This window comes from Galeopterus variegatus, unplaced genomic scaffold (genome assembly GCF_000696425.1).
Source record: "Galeopterus variegatus unplaced genomic scaffold, G_variegatus-3.0.2 Scaffold5034, whole genome shotgun sequence".
NCBI classification, from domain to species: domain Eukaryota; kingdom Metazoa; phylum Chordata; class Mammalia; order Dermoptera; family Cynocephalidae; genus Galeopterus; species Galeopterus variegatus.
Genome location: NW_007731145.1, coordinates 68,733 through 84,827, shown reverse-complemented (window position 1 = coordinate 84,827; position 16,095 = coordinate 68,733). Strand labels below are relative to the sequence as shown.

Here is a 16,095-nt window from a genome sequence, read left to right as displayed (position 1 = left end):
CATGCATGGTGCAATGCTTCTAAAAAAGTTGAAAATACTGGTTTAGTTTTGCTTAGTTGGCTGTTCTGAAGCAACAGGAAACAAGACTTACATAAACAAAACACCTGGACACAGAATGTTCAAAACAAAGCATCATTGAGAGAGCAAAAAAAAAAATCCAAGTTGGAATGAAACACAGCACCCAACAAATAGGAACAAGAGGACAAAAAGCCATGTTAATTATGCCTCTGAAGAACTATGACAAATTCCCTTATAGGGGTTACTGCTGTAAAATTTTACCATGCGTTATAGAACCTATGGAAAATACAATTCCCCCAATAGGACATCAACTTAAAAATAATGAACATACGCAAATAATATTAGATTCAAAACAGCAGAAAGCATGCATTTTTAAAGAGACAAAGTCTTTAATGGCCAACATCAGATATTTAAAAAGTTTAACTAAAGTGGTTTTCCCTCAAAACCACACAAATGTGCCTGCCATTTAATTTTGAAGTGCTAGTCATTTTAACTTTTGGCAATCAATTGGGGTGGGGAATTAGATCCAGAAAATACGCATGCCAGTATTTATGTGATGCTTTATTGCATTTTCCTTAATGCTTTAAGTCCTGAAGAATCTCTAGTTGGTTTTATTAGGTGATAATGATTGAACACAAGCATTTACCGACCACCCCATGATGGAAAGTAATGGAAACAACAGCTGAAGAACGCACCACCGTGTAACAGCAGCTGCCAGAACAGTCTAGAAAATACACTGTTTAGTAAAATTGAAATACTAACATTTCAAGCTTCCCAGAAGTCTCATCAACAGAAATGTCATGGTAAAGTGAATGAAAGGTAGATTTTAAAGAAAACATAAAAATGAACGTTCAGCAATTAAGAGAAATAAAAGCAAAATGTAATGCTAACATAATGTTTAACAATTTACATGAACTACAATCACATAAAACTAGATTTCTGACCGGCATCTTAGTGAAAAGCACTGCTCCGGTATTAACAACGCCACCAGCTGTGCGGCGTGGGTGCCCTTCCCAGAAACAAACAAGTCACTCACGTTTCCGTCGCTCCTCTGGCCGCCTTTGTGGGTGATGACCACCACTTCCATCCACTTGCGCAGATGTTGCTGTTGGAAAAAAATACATCCTCAGACACACTTCTTCACTTCCACAATATTGCTCTTAGGTGGAAACTTGTACGTAATCATGAATTTTCACCATATTTAATGTGGGAACTGCAGTGTTTCCATTATGGAAACAGTCCAACCCTCAAACTAGTGATGTGAGTAATTAGCCTTTGTTTATGTTTTGCAAATAAAAAGGCTGCATATTCCCTGATACAACAGAAAACACCCTGAATCCTAGCCATTCCAATATCAAGTCCTGCCACTTCACTTCTGTGCTAATTTGTCTCACAGCTACTCGCTGAGTGCTTCAATGCCACGGGGTCCCATGCTGGGTACTGGCGTGGAGCAGTGAACTGGCAGACATCCATCATCCCTGTTCTTGTTGAGCTCATGGTCCAGTGGGGAAACAAGGTAAAACACAGAGGTGTATGCTGTGTGTGACTACACGACAGTAAGTGTTACCAAAGAACAGGAACCAGCTTTAGGTGAGGGCTGAGGGGGTCAGGAGTCCCTGCTGAGGCTGTGACTTCAAAGGAGGTAGACAAGCCAGAAATAGAAAGGAGAGCACTCCAAGCAGAGAGAAGAGGAGGGACAAAGGGCCTAACGCCAGAAAGATTAAGCCACAGTGACTGAGGAGCACCATGCACAAGGGACACTGGGGGAGAACAGGCTAGTGAGATAAGCATGGACCCTGCCTAGTCAGAGTCTGTGCCAGTTAGTGCCACACAGTAATTCCCTTCTGTGTAGAGTGAGGGCAATCATTATGTAATGAGACACCACATACTTTGAAGTGTGTGGGAAGAGAGATCCCTGACTTTAACCTAATCTGAGCATGTGGCAGCCAGGCTCCAGCCCCCTTGTCCAGTAAAACCAGGCAGACACGTGCTTAGAGCCTACAGCTAAAACCACAAGAGAATTCAAATAACAGAAGTATCTTTACTAGCTTGTTCTGCCCAAATTTGTTCTTCAGAATATGATGTCCTACAGGAATTTGCTCTAAAAAGGATTACATGTTAAAACAGGCTTGGGAGAAAGTAGTTTAAACACAACTAAATACTTTTCTCTAAGACAGGCCTTCTTTGAGCCTTTCATGTCCTTACGGTCCTTATCAAACTTCAAGAGACTGTGTTTCCCAAACTTCCATAGCCAACGAATTGATTTTCATGAAACACCTACATCTTGTAGGGTCAGTGTTCCAAGGAAAGCACAACGAAGGACACGTAAAACAGTACACATTCCTTCAAGTACTGAACTAACAACGTTTTATCAATAGAATTCCCTGAAAGACACTCGTTACCAGAATATAAATTCGTGAAACCTATACCGTCCTAGAATGGCTATTTATACAAAAACATAATAAATAAGAGTAACAGAACTAAAAGCGTAGACAATGGCCAGTTGCATTGCCATTGTTCTGCTTTTAGATTTCCCAAAGGTAAAAAAAAAAACCAAAAACAACAATAATTGGTACATAAAATTCATTTTTAGTTCAAGGAGGAGACATCCAAAACAACCACACAAGAGATTTCAAAACCAAATGTCAAGCATTTCAAATTTAAAGAACAGAACTGGAAATCAGGCAAAAGTATAAAATTGGACCTTTGTCTCACGTCACATACAAAAATTAACTCAAAATAGAGCAAAGACCTAAATGTAAGAGCTAAAATTGTAAAACTCTAAAAGAAAATACATTTTCCAGGGTTGTTTCATGAGTATCCACCCTACAAAGTAAAGTGTCTTATCTCTTAAAATAAAGCTAAAGGCTTGAGCTATTAACATCAAAAGCATATTACATGAGGAAAAGCAAAAGCTCCACCAGTGACTGAGCTTGGTTATGAAGAATTTGACTAAGTAAGGGCTTGTGTGTTCTTACCACCACCCCTGGCAGGGCACAGCAGGCACAGGGAAATTCAGGGAAACTCAAGCCACTAAATGCAAAAACACCGTCAACGTAAACCCAGGCTACACTCAGTTGAGGCAGGCAGTAGATGAAAACATCCAGATAAACAGCAGCCACAATCTTTCTCTATCCAAGTATACCAATGCTCTGCTTTTAGAGGATTTTCAACTACTCAGAAAACAGCAACAATGCTAGCAAAGGGCAAAAAAAATCCCCTGAACAAATCAAGGCAAGAGAAAGCAATAAAGGGCAACCAAGGTAGAAAAGAGAAACTATCCCTATTTGCAGATGACATGATACTATATATAGAAAACCCTAAAGACTCCACCAAAAAACTGCTAGAATAAATGAATTCAGTAAGGTGGCAGGATATAAAATCAACATACATACAAAAATCAATAGAATTCCTATATACCAGTAATGAAATATCTGAAGAAGAAATAGAGAAAGTAATACCATTTACAACAGCTACCAAAAAAATGAAATACCTAGGAATAAATTTAACCAAAGAGGTGAAAGATCACTACAATGAAAACTATAAAACATTGGTGAAAGAAACTGAAGACACAAATAAGTGAAAAGATATCCTGTGTTCATGCATTGGAAGAATTAATATCAAAATGTCCATATTAAAAAGCAATCTACAGGGCTTCCTTTCAAGATGGTGGAATAGATGGTCCCCAGTGTCATTCTCTCCCACAAATCAACCAATTTACAACTATAAAAAAGCAACAACAGCCAAGCTGGGGCTGCTAGAGCTCTGGGGAAGAGGAGGAAAGACCTACAGAGTTCATGAAGGTGGGAGAAGATGAAAGAAAGGAAAAACTGCTTGGAGCATTTCGGGCTGCAGCCACTTTAAGGCTGGAGCTGCTGAGCACATGGAGCAGGAGAGGGCAGAAGCTGCAGCTGTGCCCTTCGGATGGAGTTGCTTAGAGGTGGCAGGGGAAAAGGTAGCCTTGGTGGCCCCCAGGCCAGCAAGACCACTAATAGGGTTCCTGTGGACCCACAACAACTGAAAAAAGGAGCCATTCAGAGGCTGGTGAGTCATCACAAGGGACCAGCACATGACCCATCACATGGGAAGTGTTTGGAGCATGGGCAGTAGGGGAGATGGGCCCACTAGGGGAGCACTGCGACACAGCAAGGACGGCAGACCTGCCCCTCAACCAGTGCAGGACCACTCAGAGGAGACTGGTCAGGAACATAGAATTGCATTGGGTGCAGTTTGATGAAAAGACTCAGGCCCAGATCAGAGTTTCCACACAACCAATGAGCACTGGGTTTCTGGAGAGCTGGAAGTACCTATAAGGTCAACTATTAAACCCTGAGCTGCACAAAAAGCCTTCCCTAATGAAATAGCAGCAAAGGAGCAATTTAGCTCAACCACACAGCTCAAGTTCTGGTTCCCACAGGTAGCTCCCCCATTTTAGAAGTAAGCAAAGGACGAAAAACCAGATCCGGCTCAGGCACACCACAAGTGCCTCAGTGCCCACCCAGGGACCTAAGGCATGGACCAGCCAGGGACTTGAATCCCCACCCACAACCAGGCACACCACCAGCACCTTGGGGACTGCCCGGGGGCCCAAGGCATGCAGCTCGGGACTGGACCCCCATCACACAACCAGGCCCACCACCAGTGCCTTGGGGCCCGACCAGGGATCTGAGGCATTGAGCTGGGGACTGGACCCCCCGCAACAACCAGGCACACCACCAGCACCAAGGAGCATGCCAAAAACATCACCTCCACGTGGGTGGCCCACCACAGCTACCACAGTAACCATGGCTGCTGCGAAAAGTGGCTAGATGTCACAACCACCATGCAGATGGTCTACCAGCCACTGGAGTGCATTTACACAGGGAGAGTCACCAGCAGAGACCAAAGAAAAGAAGAGGATGTCTCTCTCCACAAAGCCCATTCCAGAGTGACAGAAGAAGCATCTGCTCTATGATAATGTTGGGGGACCTGAACACACCTGTCAGCATTGGACAGATCATCTAAGCAACAAATCAACAGAGTAACCATTATTTTTTCAGACAGAGAGAAGAAATCTAGGGTTATCAGAAGTGGGAGGGGGGAGGGAGAGGAGGATAGGGAGAGATTGGACAAGGAGCATAAAGAATAAGTACAATTTGTAACAATATATATTAGTAATATTGATTTGATCAACATATGTCAACACTGAACCCCCCAAAATATGTATACTCAATTATGATTCAATAAAAAAATAAATAAATGGGAAAAACCAAAAAAACAATCTACAGATTCAATGCAGTCCCTATCAAAATACCAATGACATTCTTTGCAGAAATAGAAAAAATAATCTTAACCACAAAAGATCCTGTATAGCCAAAGCAATCTTAGCTGAAGGCATCATACTCCCTGACTTCAAAATACATTATAAAGTGTACAAAGCGAAGCCATAGTAACCAAAATAACATGGTACAGCCATAAAAATAGACAAATATACTAACGGAACAGAATAGAAAGCCCAGAAGTAAATATATGCATTTGCAGCCAATTGATTTTCAACAAAGGTGCCAAGAATATACATCAGGAAAGGACAGCCTCTTCAATAAATGGTGCTGGGAAAACTGGATATCCACATGCAGAAGACTGAAACTAGACCCCTAGTCTCTCAACGTACACAAAATCAACTCAAAATGGATCAGAGACCTAAATTTAAGACCCAAAACTATGGGCCGGCCCGGCAGCGGCGCTCCCGCCCGAGGGTTCGGATCCCACATACAGACTGGTTCCCGCTCACTGGCTGAGTGAGGCGCGGGGGCAACACCAAGGGTTGCGATCCCGTTGCCGGTCCCCGGTCCGGTACGGGGGCAACACTGAGGGTTGCGATCCGTTGCCGGACACGGAAAAAGACAAAAAGACCAAAAAAAAAAAAAAAGACCCAAAACTATGAAACTCCTAGAAGAAAACAAAGGGGAAATGCTAGATAAAATGGGAGTGGGCAGTGCTTTTTTGAACAAGACTGCAAAGGCACAGGCAACTAAAGGAAAAACACACAAAAGGGATTACATCAAACTAAAAACCTTCTGCACAACAAAGAACACAATCAACAAAGTGAAAAGACAACCTACACAATGGGAGAAGGTATTGCAAACTGAACATCAGACAAGGGTCTAATCAGAATACAGAAGGAACTCAAACAACTCAATAGCAAAAAAAGAAATAACCCAATTAAAAAATGGACAAAGGGCCTAACAGACATTTCTCAAAGAACAACATACAAACGGGCAACAGGCACATGAAAAAATGTTCAACATTCCCCAATCACCAGAGAAATAAAAATTAAAACCATAATAAGATTTCATCTCACTCCAGTGAGAATTGCTATTATCAAAAAGACAGAAAATAACAAATGCTGGTAAGGACTCAGAGAAAAGGAATTCTCATACGTTGCTAGTGGGAATGTAAATTAATATAGCCATTATGGAAAGCCGTATGAAGACTCCTCCAAAAGCTAAAAATAGATCTACCTTACGACCCAGCAATCTCACTACTGGGTATATACCCAAAAGAAATGAAATCCATACATTGAAGAGGCACCTGCAGCACTATTCACAATAGCCAAGAGATGGAATCAACCTAAATGCCCATCAATGGAGGAATGGATAAAAAAAAACTGGTATATACGCACAGTGGAATACTATTCAGCTATTTAAAAAATGAAATCCTGTCATTTGCAGCAACATGGATGGAACGTGAAAGCATCATGTTAAGCGAAGACAGAAAGACACATACTCCATGACCTCATCCATATATGGAATCTTTAAAAAAAAAAATTCCACAGAGAAGTAGAGACAATGGTTACCAGAGGCTGGGAAAGGAAGGGGGTAGGGAAGGGGAAGAGGTGGATTAACAGGTACAAAGTCACAGGCAGAGATAGGAAAAATAAGTTCTGGTGTTCTAGGCTGACTAGAAGTAATACTACTATACTGTATTATTTCTAAATAGCTAGAAAAGAGGATCTGAATCATAATCACTACAAAGGAAAGATGGTTAACAGATATGCTATCTACCCTAAATGAATCATTGTACAATATTTGCATGTATTGAAACAACACACTGTACCCCATGAATATGTACAATTAAATTTTGAAATTAAAAAAATAAAAGAAGTATTATGTAGCCAAAAAGCAGAATGAAGCATTTTATGTGACTGAAGAACTAATATGAAACGATGGGGTGTTAAATGGAAAAAGCAAGAACTGTGTGTATGTTATGCCTCCTTTTGTGGGAAACAAAAAGAATATACACATGTGCATTCTATTACATATGTAAAACATACCTAGAAGAATATGCAAGAAACTTAAAATCGGTCATCTCTGGGAAGGGATATTGAGTAGTTGGAAGTCAGGGATGGAAGGGAGACTATTTACAATACACTTTATACCTTCTGAATTTTAAACCATGTGAACATATTATTAATTTTAAAAGTAATTTAATTTTTTCAAGTTTATTATAGAATATGTCCAAATGCATTTGGCTTACCATCATCTGATCACAAAATTTATCATTGAAGGAATTTGGGAAGAGCCTCGTAACCGAAGTCAGTCGATTCACGACATTCAACGTCAAGCTTCGATAATCTCCCAACATCATCAACAAAGGTCGCATATGTGTATGAATTTGATCTACTTCTATGGTAGCACCTTCCAAAAACTATTTTTTAAAAAGTTGTAAAGAAAAATAGACAACAGAAAATACTTTGTAACAGAATGAAACTCATATTTCACTGTAGCAGCAAGTGTTTGTTTTCCCTTGGGAAAATGGAATAATTACCATATATATTGCAGAAATTTATACTAAAATAAGGAAGACTTATTTTTAGTATTTAATACTTTTAAAGGTGCAGTATGACTATGATACAGGTAGAGACTTATTATAATCTAATGTGTAGTTACCACAGGCAGACTTCCAGGCAAACAGGCCAAGAAAAACAGGAAGAACTCTTAATGCAGAATTTACACACACACTCCACACACATTCTTCACCTTTCTCATACAGGCTTCGCCGGCCTCCTGGAGCTCACTGTTGGTGGAATTAAGAGCCTTGAAGAGTGCAGCGATGATCTTCTCCCTGGACTGAGGAAGGTAGTTGCAGGCAGCAAGCGCATCTTTAGGGAGAGAAATCAATACAATTTCATTATTAACCTGAAAAATACCTGAACAGTTTTCTTCTCTAAAGGCTCCTACTCACCACCAAAAAATATGAACCACTTCCCCTCTTTCCTAGCATCTGGCCTCAAGAAAGACAAAAGACTACATGGTCCTCTACCCACACGTTCAGTACTATCTAAGAGTCAAGTCAACGGCCTGCCAGAAAGGCCATGATAAGCCTTACATTTCCAGACAGGGGGAAGAAAGGCTGGCAGGGAGAGGCAGAGAAGAAGAGATGTTAAGGAGTTAGAAATCTTGATTCTCCTTTGATTTTAAAATAGGATTCTTAGGTAAATGCATGCATGGTGCTAAGGCCCTTGAGCAGAGGACTAAAGTCCACAGATAGCTTGGCAAAAGCCCATCTAATCAATTCTCATTACTGTTTAGGGATGGAATTGTGTACTTTGACTATTTTAGGTCACTGGTTCAATTCTTGCTTGAAGTACTATTGACTATTTAACCTACTGATTGTTGTTAAGACATATTGAGGAAGCTGCTTGATTGTTGTTTAACTATGCCGAGGAAATTGCTGTAGGAAAATACGTCAAAAAAGAAAATGTTTGTTAAGGGCAAACTGTTGGTGGACCGACTTAGCTCTTTACAAATTGCATTCTGGAATGTCACATTGTTAATTTTACTGCTGTTACTAGTTTTACACTGCCTTTGTTTTTATGCTTTGATGATGGAATCAACTGATTTTTCTTGTGAAACTTCCATGTCTTTACAATAAAAGACAGAAGCTAACTTTGAATTGGGGCTGTACCCCAGTTTTCTCCTCCTAACAGAGGAGTTGCTGGGATGCAGACCTTTCGGGCTTCTCAATGCATTCATGGTGCTTTTAGTAATCCTTTTTTTAATCTCCATTACACAGAGGGAAGTGTAACAAGGAGACCCCACTGACTCCTGCCCCCAAGACATCCTCACAGGTCAGAGCACGGCTGGCCTACGGGCAGTCACATGGAAATGAGGCCCAGGGCACTGCCGCTGGCCCTCCGGAGACAGGCAGGGCAGAAGACCGACACACAGCCCAACTTCTCCCCACTGCCCACTTCTAATCAGGTAGCCTCTGCCCTGCTTTGGGGGTTAAAGGCTTTAAGTCTATGAAAATTCAAATATTCTTACAAAAGGGGACATACCTCAATCCTATATATTAGTTAAGATTTAACATTCTGGCAAAAGTAATACCAATATTGCCCTAATAGGGATAACGTACATGAGAAGCCCCAAAGACAGGAACCCCAGCAGAAGTGAGATGCTGATAAACATCCCTCTGGTGCACCTGCTCACTTTGATTTGCCCTGTCTTGAACACCCACCCTTATCCTCAAGCTCCAGTGTTATGGTCTGCCTTTCAGATCTTACACTTCTAATTGAAGGAGGAGTCTAGCCATATTTTATTAAGTGCATAAAAATTAACAAAGCAAGCAAAAGCCAACTTTAAAAGCTTATTTATTGGGTATTAAAGCTTATATTTATTCACCAAAAAATGAAAATAAAAAACAAAAAGGAAACTTTCTACATACAAGGGTCAATCAGTACTAATCTAGTATATTTTTGTAAACTTTGCATAATTCTTGCGCTAAATGATAACTGATTTTCCTAGTGAAAACCTAGAGACCACAATATCCTCAAATGTTTCTGAGCCATTAAAAAGTCTTTAAAGGTTGTGGTACACCTTACTATGTACTCTGATTCTGATGAAAATGGCACCATATGAGTGGTATGAAAACTCTCTTAAACCAGAACATTTGATTCATATGAGAACTAGAGTTTACTATAGAGTAAAATCCACAGTTTACTGCAGATTACAAAATTACTTAAATCCCAACAATATATATAATTTTATATCTCATTATGCAGTTTGATAAACATACAAACATAATTTTTTGATCCCACCTTAAAAAGACCACAAAAAGCCAGAAAAGTTAGAAAACAACAACAAAAAAAGCCACTGTCTCCTTTCACTATTATACCCTGTAACTTGGTTCAGATTTATATTAACTTACTTAATGCTGCAATTCGTAAAGGTACGAGCGAGGGAAGGCTTTTATAACAGGGCAGCTTTGTTAAAGCTGAATCTTCAGCCTCACACAAATTCAATAGCTGCAAAAGATAAAACAATTTAATTTAGCCCACTCTTCCTCTGAAGACATAAGAACCTTGCGAAATACAGAACACAGCAATCTTCCGCGCACACACCACAACACAAACTAAACTCAAATCCTAAAGAATTTAAGTACTGAAATACAACTGAGCTTTCTTATTCTAAAGCAAAATTCATTAACCTCAATAGTAAATTATCAGGTACTTTCTCACCCACTCTGATACCATAATGTTTTTTCTCAAAACAAAGGATCACTTTGTCTAACTGCAAATCCCATGATGGCAGGTGCATCTCCTTTTTCAGAGGTATTTCCCCAATGCCTTGGACCAATGTTCAAGAAACAGATGGACTATAATTAAAATATTTGAGTGATCATAATTTTTTTCTTTGCAAGTACAGAAAAGCATAAAGAAGGAAACCGAATGTCACTGGGAATTCTAGTGACTATCTTTCCAGACATTTTACCACACAGTATAGATTTATATATCTAATATCTAAAATATCCTATATGGTATTGTTACTATTTCCCCCTTCTCTTTATTTACATCCTGGAAAAATAGTATAGACTTTTACCATTTTTTGCCCCCTAAAGATTCCTACCTGGTAAAAGATTCAAAACAGTAGAAAAGGACATATGGTGAAAAGCACTTTAAGCTACCCACTCCATTCCCTGCTGGACCACTACTACTAGGTCATTGTGTGACCTTCAAACATACTCTCTTCACACGTAAGCACGTGTGCGTGCGTGAGTGCGTGCGTGTGTGTGTGTGTTTGTCTGCCTGTCTGTCTGTCTTGGGTAACTACAATACAAAACCAGAGCTCCAAACACAGCCACACACCAGCCTCACCTTGAAAACTTTTAGATAGTAGAGTTTCAGGTCTCACCCCAAATCTACTGAACCTGAATCTCCAGGGAGGGAATAGAGTCTATACTTTTTGAAAGATCCTCGCATGTTCTGATGCAGATAGCACACTGATAAACATTTGGAAAACCAGTTTATGCCCTCAACACTACCAGGTTCTGGTCTTAAGTTGAGTGAGAAGTTTTTCATGCAGGTTATAATACATCTTTCTCTAGAACAGCCAACGAAAGTTGTCTTCTCATTTTCTAGAGGCTCTTCACCCTCTGTCTAGCCTTAGGAGTAATAACTCTTACACAAGAGATACAGTAAAGTATAAAAGATCAGAGCTAGACCATATGATTATATGAGGGTACTTCCAAAAGTTCATGGAAAATAGAATTGAAAGATAATATACATCTGCCCATGAACTTTTAGAAGTATCCTCGTATAACCATATGTCCAAGCAAAAACACGGACTTAGAAAAATCAAGAGGTAAATTTCATAACTGGAAATTCAGACTTAGTGTGGACTACGAAGAATTTGCTTCCTTATGATTTCTGCCTCAGTTTACTCTGTCAATGCCTCCAGAGGTACGATTCATGTCCTGTAAAAACTTCAAATGGGGACTGATCACTAGACCATTAATGTATTATAAGAATTAATGCTTATAATTTGACCATATCTGCAGTTTTATTTGTTTGTCACTGTCCAATTTCATCTAACATTGGAATGTTTACCGTGACAAATACTTTTCTGCTGGTGCCTATGCTTGGGTCGAGGGGCAAGTCAAGTCCATCAAACAAAATGAGAGCCCAGCCAGATAGTGTATTGATTAGGCACCAGGTTCTAAACAATAGGTTTGGTTCAGGTCTAAGCTCTCCAGCTCACCTGCTCTGTGGCTTTAAGTAAGTTACAAACTCTAAGGCTCAGTTTCTACATCTTCAAAATGAGAATAAAAAGGATCTGTACTTCATGGGGTGCTGTCAGAGCTAAATAAGCGCTCATGTGATGTTCTCAAAAGCGCATGGCACATTTAAGTGATTAATAAATTCAAGAAATTGGCGGGCCGGCCCGGTGGCGCACTGCTACAGTGCGCCGCTTGGGAGCGCAGCAGCACTCCCGTCGAGGGTTCGGATCCCACATACAGACCGGTTCCCGCTCACTGGCTGAGCGAGGTGCGGGCGCGACACCGAGGGTTGTGATCCTGTTGCCGGTCCCGGTCCGGTACGGGCACGACACTGAGGGTTGCGATCCGTTGCCAGACACGAAAAAAGACAAAAAGTTAAATAAATAAATAAATAAATAAAATAAATTCAAGAAATTGGCACTTGCTCTGGGCCAGCCTTCCTCTGGTTGTCAGCAGGCATGAGAGTGATTGAAACAGGTGGGTGCAGTCTTACCTCTAGAATACAACTTTAAGGCCCTAAATTAGAGGAAGATTCCCTGAAGTACTAATAGAGTTTTGAGACTCAGAAAACACTAATGTTTTGTTAAACATTTCTGGTCACCATGCCTCCCTTCCGCCCGATCCCAGGTACACCATACCTGCTCAGAGTCTGTGTCAGGCTATGGCTGGTTAGCTGTGGTCACTGCCCGAGCCTTCTCTGAATGCTGCCTGACCCGTCTTCACATACGAGACAGGCTAGGCTAGCAGACACACGTCATCACCATCCACACCACTCCACACCACCACCCCCCTACCTCTGTGTAGAACACCTTATGCTCCACCACGTTAAGATCCATCGTGAAGAGCCTGGGCTGTAATGTGGTACAGAACGTGTTCCCTTCCATCAGGCCGATCTGTGCGTTGGCAGGCTGGTGTCGGAGCAAGTGCTTCTTAGGTGGGACCATATCTTGGAGGACCTGGGAAAGCCAAGAGGAAGCACCACTAACCAGCTGCCCCTTGAAAAGGACATACCTCTCATCACACTGTTCCACAACAGTGACCAATTTGAAAACCATAAGTGAGATGAAAAGTTATTACAGATGTCATTTAATTAGGTAAGGGAGAATATGTTTCATGTGCTAAAACTGGGTCATGGGTAGGCACGTCAAGATACATTTAGTTCCTAAGACTCCAGGGTAACCTCTTAAACAAAATCAAACACACAAAAACAAAACAAGGACAAAACTACCAGACTGTGCTATAAGCCTTCTATCCTCTTGACACTAACAACTGCTGATACAGCTGTAAATATAATATAAGCACATCGTTATCTGCATATCTGAGGTCAGAAAGAACATGTGCAATTGTACTTTGTGATATCAACACAAAAATCATAAACTGAATATCACTTACAACTCAAATAAAAAGGAAAAAAAAGAGAGTCTCAAAAGTTTTATTCAAATTATCCTGGTTTTGGTGACAGAAATCTCACCTCTTTATGGGGTTCCATTATCACTGTCACACTTTTTCCTGTGACCTGGGCCAATACCTGCAGTGAATGCATAGCCTGTTTTCTCACAGTGGAGTTTGGAGAGGTGACTTCTCGAACCAAATCATGTGTCACATGGTGGAAAGACTTTTCCTGAGCTGCCACAATCTCTTCGGCTCTCTCCTCGTCTTTTAAGGGTGTTGCACACCTCATCAGGAGCTGCTCCAGGGTGGTCTTTGCCATGGCAACCGCCCCATTGGAAACCTGCAGGTCAGGGGAGGCTTAGAATGGAAGGGAGGCAGTGCTGCCCACTGTGCTTGCTGTCTCCTGCACACCCATCTGCCATGTCACTGGGGGTTCCATGCTCCTCATGCCAACTGCTTTAACAAGACAACTTCACAGTGCCCACTCAATACTTGAGTACTTAAATTACCTTCTTATAGGTAATTCCTGTTTGTCATTCAGAAAAGAAAATGTGGATCTAGACAAGACCCTTGCATTTACCAAACAGATAAATTGGCAATGCTTACCAAACACAATCTATTGGTATGAGATATGGCTGAATTTAGTTTCCTAAAGAATGCAACTCCTAAGAAAATTTGCAGTACATGAGAAGTAGCATTCCCCTTTTCAGATGTACTGTAGTAAGTAGTCTGCGCCTGATCATTTTTAAGGTAAACAGGTATTTAGATACGCAGAGGAAACCTATAGGAATCTGAGCTGTCCTTCCATTAAAGCTGGTATAATGAAATTGAAGTACAGAAGTTTCCATGTTGCTAGGAGAGCATATTTGCAGAACTGTTTTGTATTAACTGTTCTCCAGACAAACTAGTTTTTGAAAACAGCATGGTTAGGTTTGGAGCCGCATGCCACCTACCTCTCCAGTTAAGTCCATCATGACAAAGAGAAGCGCTTTGAGGAACGTCTGCTGGTTCTGGAGAACCCAAGTGAGAGGCAGCCGCTCCATGAGAAACTTAATGGACACCACACCCCCCAGCTTTGCATACCAGGCCTGTTCGTAACAACAGGCACACAAGCGCTCCACAATGTAAGAAAACAGGGGCAGCTGACATGCCTGGAGAGAAACACAAACACGATGCATTACTGCAATTCTTAAACTACCAGTTTCTAGAGGGACTACCCTCAGGTACAAACACTCCTCCCAAACCGGAAAACAGTCCTCACTCCTCAGTCTTTCCTTACCCTCTCCTTCGAGCCCAGGATGATACTTGCAACATCAAATATCACAGCTAAGGCCACCTCCCCGATTTTGCAAAGTTCCTTTTCTTCATATGCCATACAAATAGCTATTGCATCAATAAGAACCAAGGGATCCATTCCTTTTGACCCGTTCTCTTCACTGTGAAACATGGCTGTGCTGGGCTGGCTGCCCACCTGGTAGCAAGGTAGCAAGAAAGGACCTAAAAGGAGAGGTAGAGGGCATAAGAGAAAGTAGACCTCATTTACACAAACATTTCTGTCCCTCAAATATTGCAAAACCACCTCATTTTTTCCTTGAGGTTAGGAACTCAATAAAAGACAGAACTGGTACTTTACACCAACTTCTATTAAACTGCAATTATTTGTAAACTAAGTGGTCTGATTCATACTAAGTCTATTTTTCTGAACGTTTCCCATAACATACTGTACTGTTTTCTGGTTTTCTCAACCATAACTCAAAACTGTATTAGTTTAAAATGAGAACCACAATCAGGTATATTTTTAAAAAATCATTACATAGGCCAATGGGCACAGCATAAGAATGAGTATGGGTTGGACTCTGACCATTTCTGACATATAAATAACGATAAAAAGCGACAGCATCCAGCTACGGCAGGGAATAGGCACAGAGAACAGCTGACCACAGCAACTATTAATTAATGCCTTGCAGGTACCCAGCACTAGACAAGACAGAAGTTACTGAGAAGCTTAGTGGTGCTGGAAAGATGTTAACCCAGAAGAAACAATGAGAAACAATCTGAGTGTTAAATTGTATAGTATTGACTGTTCTGGCCAAGAAGAGCTAAAAGGAAAAGTTCTAAGTGTTCTGAAGAGCTCAGAGAAAACTGCTGGTTGATCTCCACGGCCTTTGAGGACAAACTGGAGCTGTGCTACCCAAGTGTGGTCTGCAGACTAATTGTTACTGGTCTGGCAGGAGATACAAAAATTGAGGGTAAGTTTCCAAAAACTTATATAGCAACTGGCAGCGCCATGACATTTTTATTGCCTTCTACAAAAGCATCATCTGCAATGGATTAGAAATAAAAATGAATACAACACGACTGGTCCTTCACCACCAAAAGTTTGAGAACCACTGAGGCAGATGTGAGGAGCTGTTCCCAATGGGAGGAATGGGATGGACGACTATCCTGGGAGCACAAATAAGCATTGCCAGGGAGACTGCGAGGAGCTGGCTGCAGAGCAGAGAGCAGGTTACACAGCAGAGACGGGGAGGCTGGCCGTGGGAAACAGCACCAGGGAGAAGATCAGCAGCAGGTGTGAGCACGAACTGGCTATGCCTCACATTCAGCAGGTCCACAAGTAGTCAGCTCCCATTTGCCGTGAAACACAAA

General features: G+C 41.1%; 1 protein-coding gene across 2 annotated transcripts in view; it reads right to left on the bottom strand.

Annotated features, from left to right (window-relative positions):
• TRRAP (transformation/transcription domain-associated protein) overlaps positions 1 to 16,095 on the bottom strand; it is a 136,329-nt gene that overhangs the window by 71,414 nt on the left and 48,820 nt on the right. For both annotated transcript variants that reach the window (XM_008588784.1, XM_008588785.1), the window contains exons 23-30: positions 14,726 to 14,943; positions 14,400 to 14,597; positions 13,526 to 13,786; positions 12,849 to 13,010; positions 10,207 to 10,303; positions 8,037 to 8,158; positions 7,534 to 7,704; positions 1,055 to 1,123 (exon numbers count right to left, since the gene is read on the bottom strand). In XM_008588784.1, coding sequence (XP_008587006.1) covers positions 1,055 to 1,123; positions 7,534 to 7,704; positions 8,037 to 8,158; positions 10,207 to 10,303; positions 12,849 to 13,010; positions 13,526 to 13,786; positions 14,400 to 14,597; positions 14,726 to 14,943 — 1,298 coding nt within the window. The remainder of the gene's footprint in view (positions 1 to 1,054; positions 1,124 to 7,533; positions 7,705 to 8,036; positions 8,159 to 10,206; positions 10,304 to 12,848; positions 13,011 to 13,525; positions 13,787 to 14,399; positions 14,598 to 14,725; positions 14,944 to 16,095) is intronic.